Source organism: Octopus bimaculoides, chromosome 5, assembly GCF_001194135.2.
Source record: "Octopus bimaculoides isolate UCB-OBI-ISO-001 chromosome 5, ASM119413v2, whole genome shotgun sequence".
Lineage (NCBI taxonomy): Eukaryota > Metazoa > Mollusca > Cephalopoda > Octopoda > Octopodidae > Octopus > Octopus bimaculoides.
In genome coordinates, this window is record NC_068985.1 from 55,886,952 (window position 1) to 55,898,594 (window position 11,643).

The following is an 11,643-nucleotide window of genomic DNA, read 5'->3' on the forward strand; positions in this document are numbered from 1 at the left end:
TATGCTCTCACTTGGCTTGCCTAGTCTTCTCACTCTGAGTGGGAAGCCCTTTGTCACCAGCAGAGGTAAGAGCTCCCCCGCTACAAACTTGGTCACCTAAGTCGTGGAAGCTATCAACTACTTCTAGTTTTTCTTCCTGGAGTGTGGCAAAGGTTGTTTTCTGCACATTTTCAGTGTTTATTGCTCCTGAGCATCTGCCATATACAAAAACTATCTTCCTAGTTAGCCTTCCTTTGATATTGCTGCACCTCTTATGTGTCCATAGCTTACACTGGGTACATCTTATGGAGTTTCTACAGATTGAGCAGGGCCATCTACCTGAAAGGGTTTGTGTTTTATCTACCTGCCTACTTATTAGGACTTTGGTTTTAGCTAGGTTCACTCTAAGGCCCTTCGATTGTAGTCCTTGCTTCCACACCTCTAGTTCTGATAGTAACTCAGCAATAAGGGCAAGGTCATCAACATAGAGGAGCTCCCAGGGGCATCCCGTCTTGAATTCCTGTGTTATTGCGTGGAGGACAATGATAAATAGGAGGGGGCTGAGGACTGAACCTTTGTGGACCCCTACCTCAACCCGGAATTCTTCACTGTACTTGTTGCCAACCCTCACCTTACTGACAGCGTCTCTGTACATGGCTTGCACAGCTCTCACTAACATCTCATGTATCCCTAGTTTCCTCATTGACCACCAGATAAGGGAGCAGGGGACCCTGTCAAAGGCTTTATCCATGTCAACGAAAGCCAGGTACAGAGGTTTATCTTTGGCTAGGTATTTCTCCTGAAGCTGTCTTACCAGAAATATAGCATCAGTGGTGCTTTTCCCAGGCACGAACCCAAACTGCATCTCATCTAAACTGACTCTCTCCCTAATTAGTTGGGCTATGACCCTCTCAGTGACTTTCATTACCTGGTCCAACAACTTGATACCTCTGTAATTGCTTGTGTCTAAAGTGTCACCTTTACCTTTGTAGCAGTTGACTATGGTGCTACTTCGTGTATCACCTGGTTCGTAATACGGGTGACTAGGCTATAGCCGACACTGCCAGATATTTTGAGCATTTCTGCAGTGATTCCTGATGGGCCAGGGGCTTTCCCTGTCTTCATACTTTTGATTGCTTTATCTACCGAGGTACTGTCAATTAGGATAGCTTGTCCCTCTGTTGGGTCGACATGTGGCAGACTCTCTTCCTCCCATTCATTCTCTTTATTAAGCAGCCTCGTTTAGTGCAAGTGAACCATCATCCATGCGGACACATTTCTCTCCTACGACATCACGATTCTCTCTCACACACTGTCTTGCAACACGAAATATTCAAGTCTTTGGTCCTCACAGCACAGAACATTGGCAATTTTTTTCTTATCTGCTTCCCCTCTGGCTAAGTAAACCTGTCTCCTAGCTTCCCTTCTGGCAATTTGACACAATTCCCAGCTGCCTCCATTCTTCCAGTCTTTCTAAGCCTGTTTCTTTTGTCTAATAGCCCTGTCAACCACATTGTTCCACCACCATGTTACTTTGAGTCGAGAGGGGAGTTTGCACCAACTACAGATCTGGTCGGTGGCTCTCAGCAGGTTGTCCCAAGGAAAATAGGGGCTGAAGAAATCCAGGTGAATACCTCAGTCAGCAGTCTATGCAAAAATACCTGGCTAACAGAGTGTCTAGTGATGAATATAGGAATATAGGTTAGATACACCAGGTGATCCAAACTGTAAATCCAAGGTCATTCACCAATTGATTGGTTGGTACATTATTTGCAGAGTATGACAGCAATCAGCCAGAAAAATGAAGATTATGTTTTTACATATAATTCAATGTTACAAATGATTTAAATCACAAGAGGATTTGTTTCCTTACTATACAATGGTTTGTATTACTTAATTAATCGAACAATTAGCTCTCGACTATTCTCCTCAGACAAAGTTATTGAGATAGATTCTCAGGGCTTCCATCAAACATATTTGTGAGAGTGGGACTTTACCTTCTTTGACTGATTTACAGTCAAGATGTCATCATGCATAGGAATATGCTTGTCCATGAGAACATGAGACAGGGAACCATTACATAATGAAGAAAAATTTCCTCTAGGAATTCCAAATGTTTATAACATTGAATAAAGTTATGTAAAAATATAATCTTCACTTTTTTCCATCTGATTGCTATATATTATTTGTCTTATATCCATTTTCTCATGCTAGCACGAGTTAGACAAACACTGAGGCATTGTTTTCACAGCTAGATGCTTTTCCTTTCACTAACCCTTAAATGTTTTTCAGGTAAGGGATTTCTTATTTTACATATCTTCCATCTCACACACACATATATATTCACATGTATAGCAGGTTTCTTTCAGTTTCCATTGACCAAATTCACCCAAGGGAAAAATGAAAGAAAAAGTGCTTAGAAAAATTAGTATTTCGTTTGTTATCCACCATTGTTCTCTACATCCACACTTTAATTGGTAACCCCCTGCCATTGTGCTACCAAATTATCTCCCCCTCCATATATTTCACTCTTTTCATAAACTATACATGCCTCTCTTTTCCCCATCCACTCCTGCAACCTACCCACATCCATCATGTTATCTCTTGTTTATCCTTCTGTATACTCCATTACCATTACTATTCTGCAGCTCTACACTACCATGCATCTTTCCTGGTCCCTCTGTCCCACTCATTTCTGCTCATCTTGTAACTTGAAGGTCTACCATGACTCCTCATCACTTCTATTTTCTATCCCTTTCCATCTCCATCCAATCACTCCTATCCTCTCTTCCAAAATGTGAGTGATCATGTAGTTCTTCTACAACAAGAAAAGTGTTCTGCTCCTGCCCTTTTTCTCTCATACTCTACATCTCTTTACTCTTCATCTAGCATAAAGTTTCTCCCTAAAGGTTCAGTCTTCCAAGCAAGCTGCATGGCAACCTTACTAATACTAGTGGCATGAAAAAAGTACCTAGTACACACTGTAAAGTGGTTGGAAATGCAAACCATATGGTAGGAAAGGCAAACCAGCTGTAGAAATCATGCTAAAGTGGACAATGAAGAACCATGCATTCCTTGGGCCCATCAGATCCTGTAAAATTGTCCAACTCATGCCAGCATAGAACAGTAACATTAAACAATGATAATGATATATACACATACACAAAAACACACATACATACACACATATATATAATGTGCAAATGTGCTAGTGAAGTCATTGCTTGTAAGGTTTACCTTGGTTAAATTTTTAGATTTGGTCTCAGAATTGCTCAAAGAATTAGCCACATTTATTTTTCCTGAAGCAGCAGCAGTTAAGAGTTTCTCCATTTTGTCTTTGGTTTCTTTCTGTGAGAGTTTTAAACGCTGGCATTCTTTTTCTCTGTGAAGGTATAGTTGCCACGTCCAGAAGCACTTCTTCATCAACTGTGTGATGTAGTGCTCACCTGCCATTTTGTCTTTTCTGAACAAAAAAAAAAAAAAAAAAAAAAAAAAAAGTAGATAAACAATATATACGCTGAATCAATTTCTTTAGGTTATTTTTGTGAATTTAGGAAAAGATGCATAACTCATCAAAGGAAAGCTGTGTGTATGAAAAAAAATTGATACAAATAATCTTGAGAAACCTTTTGTTACACCTATTCAATGAATCTATCGTTAGCATCAATGGCTGGTTCAATATGGGGTAGAAAGCACAGGCAGGCTTGAATCAGACGATATTTATCAATTTTGGACATAATGCTGGTTATGGTGAACTTGAGAGCTTGTATGGTGTTATGGGGGTGTTGATTGATCTTCCCATGACTATGCCCAGTGGATTGAGTTCTGGTGAGCTATGCCTGAGAGGACATGTTCATGAAGATTGGTATGTATTCATGTTTGGGTTGTCCTAGCCTTATGAGACAGCAAAGAGTCTTGTTGGAAGACATATGGTCTTCTGTTGCATACTCTGTCTATCCAGGGTCTCACAATTTTCCCTAACACCTCTCTGTGAACAGCAGCAGTGACTCTCAAGTCCTGTGAAAAAGAATGAGAAGGTATGACATCTCCCCCATTGCTGATGACTCTCAGAACCATCACACTTTCTGGGAATTTAGTATGCGTGACCATAGGAACCTCATTTAGGTCTTTGCATAACTATCTGTCATTCTTTCAGTTTACCTTTTGGCCATGATTGAAGCACTCCTGCTTCTTAGTGTTTTAACTTGTATAGCAAGCACTTTGCATGGATCAAATGATTCTCTCTTGTCACAACTGACATAAACTGACTTCTCCACATCACATACGACTTGTACTGGATTTCCTCATACACAACTCTTCTGATGGTGCATTCTGAAATCTTGAGGTCCTTTGCAATGGCCTGGATTGAATTTCTGGGGATTTTTATCAAGTTTTTCTTGGAATTTTTGTACAAAGTTATGTGCTCTGATGGTTTTAAGCCCCTCTGCAAGCATTTTACATTTAGCTGCTGATGTTGGATCCATATCAGCAGCCTCCAGCTCTTTTCAAACTTTGACAATGACTGATTGGAAAACTTTCAGGAAGCAAGCTATGCTGCGCTTTTAAGGTGACAATTACAGTGTGCCTTTTCATGTACTGAGTCAACCTGATGTCTGATATTACTTATCTGAAAAGTAAAGTAAAAAAAAACAGATTAGAAGAAAGTTAGAGCTCTTGAAAGCGGTGTCCTCGAAAAACTGATGCACCCTCTACATTACATTAAAAAAAAATTCTTTAAACAAATCACATTTACATTATTTACATTTGATGGATATTTTTCCTCATCTTGTTTGTTGTTAACACAATGTTTTGGCTGATATACCCTTCAGCCTTCATCAGGTGTCTTGGAAAAATTTCGAATCTGGGTTCTCATTCCTAAGGCATTTTTCAATTCCAGGCAGTGACCTGAATAATAATAATAATAACATCGAAAAATACCTTAGGAATGAGAACCCAGGATCAAAATTTCCCCAAGACACCTGATGAAGGCTGGAGGGTATATCAGTCAAAACGTTGTGTTAACAAACAAGATGAGGACAAATATCCGTCAGATGTAAATAATGTACATAATTCCTCATCTCTTAAATATATAACTGTATAAATCATATTTATATTCTCATTCAAAATAATTATTTGTATGGGTTTTATTATATCCCTCTATTCATCCATCCACCTGCCTGCTTGGTGATGGAATAATGTTGTAGACAGAGCTATGAAAAATAAGAGTCAGGTCTGGATAGACTAGAAGAAAGAGCTGGCAAAGAAAAGTATCAAATGGCTACAAGAGAAGCTATATATATCAGGTATACTTGGCAAAAGGAGAGGCAGAAAGAAAGACATTTGCACATGTTCTTTGGTGGGAGATCAGAGATATGTACTGTTCAGAATAGTGAGACAAGTGTACTAGAGAGAATTGAGATGTTATCAAGAAGTATATATAGAATGATAACAGCACCTTTGCACTCAATGACAATAAAAAAAAAAGTGATATGGAAGTATTGAGGTGATGAAACATGATCTTCGGATGTTGAGTTTCACGAAGACAATAACAAGTGATCAAGACCTTTGGCAATTTGCTGTAATTGAGAAGACACATCAAGCCAAGTGAAATTATAGTCGTGGGCAGTGCCAGTGACATATAAAAGGGATCTTCTACACTCTTGGAGTGGTTGGCATTAGGAAGGGCATCCAGTGGTAGAAACCAAGCCAAATCAGACTGGAACCTGGTATAGCTCTCTGACTTACAAGTCAAACTGTCTAACTCATGCCAGTATGGAAAACAGATGCTAAATGAGGAAGATGATGTGGTGATGCCATGGAAATTACATGGAAGAGGGAGGGTGGCTTTCAAGTAGATCCAACAGAGAAACTGGTCATAGAAGTTGGAAGCAATATGACAGATAAGGCAATTAAGGATATGAAGACTGTGGAAACAGCTGGTGCTTTAGAAATAGTTGCTGGAGATGCCTAAAATATCTGGCAAAATAGAATATAGATTAGTCACTAAAATACTTAATTAGGTGATACAAGAAGGCATCATACTCAATGGCTGGTATAGCAGCATTATTGTAAACTGTTACAAACGTAAAGGAGATGTACAAAGAGAGGAAACCATTGATACATCAAATTGTTGAACTAGATCCTGGAAGTTAAATAAGTTATTCCAAAATTGATTCATAACGGGATTAGCCAAGAGAAAATGGAGTTTGGCCTAGTGCTAGGAAGACGTAGCATCAATGCCAATCTTCCTAGTGAGACAACTGCAAAAGAAATACTTATCTGGATGTAGGCTTCTATATCTAGCATTTATAGATTTAAAGAAAGCTTTTGACAGAATACCTCACTCTGTCATCTGGTGGGCACTAAGGAAGTTAGGAGTAGATGAGTGGCTAGTGAGGGAAATGAAAACTATATACAAAGGACAGTCATTGAAGTGAGAGTAAACAATGAGTACAGAAATGAATTTAGCAAGCAGGTAGGGATCTCTCAGGGCTCATACTTCAGCCCTCCCATTATCATCAGCAGAGTTTTAATGTCCACTTTACTACACTAGCATGGATCAGATGTAATTTGTTGATGCAGGTTTTCTGCAGCCAGATGCTCTTCCTGTCACCAACCCTCACCTATCTTCAATCAAGTTAGGTAATATTTCCCCATAACCAGAGATGTCTCATAAGATTGGAAATTAAAGATACTGCATATTTTTGCCCATAACACTTGCATACAGCTATCATATGTCAAGGCAAAGAGACAGTAACACACACACACATATAAACAATCGGTTTCTTTCAGTTTCCATTCACAGAATCCACTCCCTAAGCTTTGGTCAGTTTGGAGCTATAATAAAAGACACTTGCCCAAGGTACCATGAAGTGGAACTGAACCTGAAACCATGTGGCTGGGAAGCAGACAGCCATGCCTGTTCATTATATACTTTTAAGTCATAACAGAGAAGTTTAAGACTGGTTGTTCATGGGGACTTCTGTATGCTGACAACTTTGTTCTTATAAAAGAATCTATGTAAGATTTGGAGTAAAACTACAGACATGGAAGCAAAAGTTGGAACTGAAGGATTTTGAAGTAAACTGAGAAATGAGTCATGAAAGTAGAAAAGAAGACAGGACACTGATGTTATCTGGGAAATGGTTGTGCTCCATATAGAGCGTGTATATGTAAACAATTGTAAAAAACGGTCACACAAGAGATGCAGTAGGACGACAGGCAGGTTAACAGCAAAGATAGCCTTCAAATGTGGCAGGTAGCATTAAGCATAGAATATTCCCAAGAAATAGTTTCTCTCAATTTCTCGAAAAGGCTCCCAAGATGTAATTAATAGTCTTTATAACACATTCTTCTACATTCAAATGTGGAACAGCACATGCTGTGGGATATTGTTTGGGAGAAAAATTTCTCTTTTGAGACTGTATGTTAAATAAACTCAACATTCCTCTCTGAGTGTAACTATAAAAACCACACCTTTGACATTCTCTCATGTTCTGTTGGTGAACTTGCAATTCTTTCTCCATTTTATTCTGCATTGACAAGGATTTCCATGCATTCCAATGACGTAGCAATAACTTCCAGTCAGCCAGAGCAGAAACCTTTCCATATCTCACCCTTTTCTGTAATATGACACTTGTCCAAGCCATAAAATGACGTTGTAAAATCTGAAATATATGAATACATATATATATATATATATCCTCCTCCTCCTCCTCCGCCACAGCCGCCCAAGTTTTTCTTAACTACACAGCCACAAAGCACATATCGTGCGCATACACACACACATACACCTACACATGTAATATAGAGAGCGCATCAGTTTTTCGAGTATACCTCTTTCAAGAGCTCTAACTTTCTCCTAACTTATTTTTTTAATATAAATAATATCAGAAATCAGGTTGACTCAGCAAATGAAAAGGTGCACTGTAATCATCACCTTAAAAGCACAGCATAGTAATACAGAGATAGCCTGCTTACTCAAAGTTACCCAGTCCTTTGTTGTCAAAGCTTGAAAGGAGCAGGGAGCTGCTGTCAGATATCCAACATCAGCAGCTAAATGCAAAATACATATAGAGTCCTAATACAATCAGAACACATAACTTTGTACAAAAATTCCAAGAAAAACTTGATAAAAATCTCCAGAAAGTCAATCTAGGCCATTGCAGAGGACTTCAAAGTTTCAGAATGCACCATCAGAAGAGTTGTGCATGAGGATATCCAGTACAAGTCGTATGTGATGTGGAGGGGCCAGTTTATGTCAGATGTGACAAGAGAGAATCATTTTATCCATGCAAAGTGCTTGCTAAACAAGTTAAATCACTCAGAGGCTAGAATGCTTTGGTTTTTCTCCAATGGGAAAAGCTTCAATCTGGGCCAAAAAGTAAACCAAAAGAATGGTAGATGGCTATACAAAACCTGAATGAGGCTCCAATGTTCATGCATACTAAGTTCCCAGCAACTGTGTGTGTGTGTGTGTGAGAGAGTGAGAGAGAGAGAGAGAGAGAGAGAGAGAGAGAGAGAGAGAGAGAGAGAGAGAGAGAGAGAGAGAGAGAGAGAGAGAGAGAGATCATCATCAACATTGTATTATAACAGCTTTCCATGCTAGCAATAATGCTCTATAAGAAATATATTTGTTCCACTAACTTCAGAGGAAAAAAAAAATTAAGATCTCTGAAGGATTTGAGTTCAGAATATAGAAATTAATTACAGTAAGCTATTCTCATCCCTACATCACTTTCAGATTACTTTTGTATCATTTAGCATTAAAGCTGTCATACCTGTATGTTGTTAGCTTTCTGTCTGACTTTCAAAGCTTCATACTTGGCCATTTGTTGTTCTGTCTTAGCCATTGAGGTGCATTGTTCAATGCTGGAGAAATTCTTATGTGGAGTTATTTCAGTTGCTGGTTGCTGAGGATGATCATTGGTAAGTTGGATTTGTCTGGGAGAAAGTGGATAGTTAGGGATTAGAGTTAAGGTCTCTTGGATCAGAAGAAGAGAAAGAATGGATTTGGAGGCATTCATGTAATGTACTAAATAATACATTTAGAAGAGTCCTAACATTACACACATTAAGAACTTTGGTTTCATATAGAAAGTATATGAGCTTACTAAAAATGGTCACACAGGTTATACACACTTTGATGTGAACCATCTTCACAGCATTTAAAATAAAGCTTCTATGTTGTATGCAGAGATGATAATAGTATTGAGCTGCCAGCTCATATGTTTTGAGTTCAAATCTTTTAAAGATATTCCATAGTATTTTTAAGCAGGCCACTTAATGCTACATTGCCTCAAGCTTGAATTTGAACCAGGTCTGGGAACATTCTTTAGACTTCATATCATCCTGGAGATGGCAACAGTAAACTGCTCTTTTGAATGTTTCCTTCAATAAATATCTTACTGCTTCGTTTACATAATCAGTAGAACATGCTTTCAACTCAACAGCACACTCCTGTACATATACACAGCAATGTTTACACAACAATGTATACACAGCAATGTACATACAGTAATGTGTCCACAGCAATGCATACAAAACAATGCTTATACTGCAATGCAAGTTTACATCACTCATTTCAAATATTATTGAGAGTTTAAAATTTTTGAAATGGTTACTTAAAATTTATTCACAGATTCACAGAGAAGGAACAGAGAGAAATTCCATACAATATACTTAATGTAAACAACAAATACACAAGAAACATAGTGTATCACAGGCAGGCTGACAGAGAAAGTAGGGTTTGTATGCAGTGGATGCATGATAGCAAACAGCAGGAAGAGTACACATGAAATAGATCCCTTCGCATGCTAGAAAGACTTGCTCAGAATGGCTGAACAACTTTTGTTAGCTGAATAATCTTATTAGTAAGGGCAGTATTGTAACTGGAGTAAGAACAGATTGGAAAAGGGTTCTGGGGACAGTTCCTTCTGTTGGTAACAAAGAGTTTCTCTCTCAGAGTAAATGGTAGATTGTATAATGTTTGGATATGAAGTGTGATGCTGAAATGATAGCAAGATGTAGGTATTGAATGCAGAGGATTTATGAATAATCAAAATAAATGAAGCAAGCATGCTCTGCTAGATGTGCAATGTTAGTGTGCATGAATGGGTGAATGCAAATCATCAGAGAGAAAAGGGGAGTCAGATGTAGGATGTAAGAGAGAAAACCGGCACAGTATGGAGCCATGTGATGCTTATGGCTTCAGTTCACTCAACTGAAAACAAGTACAGGCATCAGCTGAGAGTTAAGTCTGTGATGGAATGGTGTTCCAACATGAAAGGGGGACCATATTGTACATTTGCCCAGTTATATGCTACAGAAACCAGGATCAGGTGTAGCGCAATGAGCTTGCAGGATTTGACAGAGCTAAACCCTAAGAGAAGTAGTTATTTACTTTGGGCCAAAAAAAAAAAAAAAAATCATTATCATCATCATCGTCATCATCATTGTTGTTTTAACATCCACTTTTCTATGCTTGCATGGGTAAGATGGAATTCTTTGAAGAAGACTTTCTACAGCTGGATGCCCTTCCTGTCACCAGCTCCCACCTGTTTTCCAAGTAAGGTAATATTTTCCCTTGACCAGCTGTGTTTTCATGGAAGACTGGAAACAAAGGATACTGCTTGTATGACAGTGAAACTTATTTACAACTATTGTGTGATGCAAAGACAAGGAGACACTAACACACACACACACAGTGAGCTTCTTTCAGTTTCTATCAATCAAATCCACTCACAAGGCTGTGGTCATTCTGGAGCTATAGTAGCGGATACATGAACCAAGGTGTTATGTGCTGGGACTGAAATCAAAAACATGTGTTTGGGACACAAACCTCTAAACCACACAGCCATGCCTGAACCTTATAATTAAGAACATATAAAATGTATTAAAAATACAAACTCTTGTTTCTTTCCTTTCTGTTCCTTTTTCTCTGCGAACATCTGTCTTCGTATAGCTGCCATCTGTTTTTGAATCTCTCGCTCTTCTTGTTGGTGCTTTATTGCTTTTAATCTCTCTTCCTGAAATATCATAGCAACGAAAGTTTCTTAATGCACATAAACTGACATATATATATATATATATACACACACAGACATACACATACACATATACAAACAAATACACACGCAAACACACACATACAAGAAACTAATATGTCCTACTTACCTTCATAATTCTTTGGTAAGCTTTCAAGTGAGCTTCTTTTTTCATCTGCTGCTCTTGTCTTCTTCGATTCATATCATTTTCTCGTTTCAAACGATTTTCTTTCACCTGTAGTTAATAAGTTAACCTACTCAAGACATTGCAAAGTCAAAGATTCAAACTTTACTACAGTCAACTCTTTATGTTCAGAGTTCAAATTCTGCCTGCCACCCTTTTGGGATCAATAAAATAAATACAAGTTGAGCACTGGAGTCAAATGTAATTGACTAACTCCCCTCCTCTAAAACAATTGCTGGCCTTGTTCCAAAATCTGAAAGAATCATTATTATCATTGTAATAAAAAAAACTAAGGAATTTGTAGGTTAGATGCATGAAATCTTTGTTGTCTGTCTGTCTGTCTCTCTCTCTCTCTCTCTCTCTCTCTCTCTCTCTCTCTCTCTCTCTCTCTCTATATATATATATATATATATATATATATATATATATATATAT

General features: G+C 38.2%; 1 protein-coding gene across 1 annotated transcript in view; it reads right to left on the reverse strand.

The window, feature by feature from the left end:
• The window catches only part of LOC106884299 (uncharacterized), a 38,883-nt gene that overhangs the window by 4,207 nt on the left and 23,033 nt on the right, over nucleotides 1–11,643 (reverse strand). The window contains exons 8-12 of the mRNA XM_052968060.1: nucleotides 11,155–11,259; nucleotides 10,888–11,006; nucleotides 8,760–8,922; nucleotides 7,456–7,646; nucleotides 3,217–3,442 (exon numbers count right to left, since the gene is read on the reverse strand). Coding sequence (XP_052824020.1) covers nucleotides 3,217–3,442; nucleotides 7,456–7,646; nucleotides 8,760–8,922; nucleotides 10,888–11,006; nucleotides 11,155–11,259 — 804 coding nt within the window. The remainder of the gene's footprint in view (nucleotides 1–3,216; nucleotides 3,443–7,455; nucleotides 7,647–8,759; nucleotides 8,923–10,887; nucleotides 11,007–11,154; nucleotides 11,260–11,643) is intronic.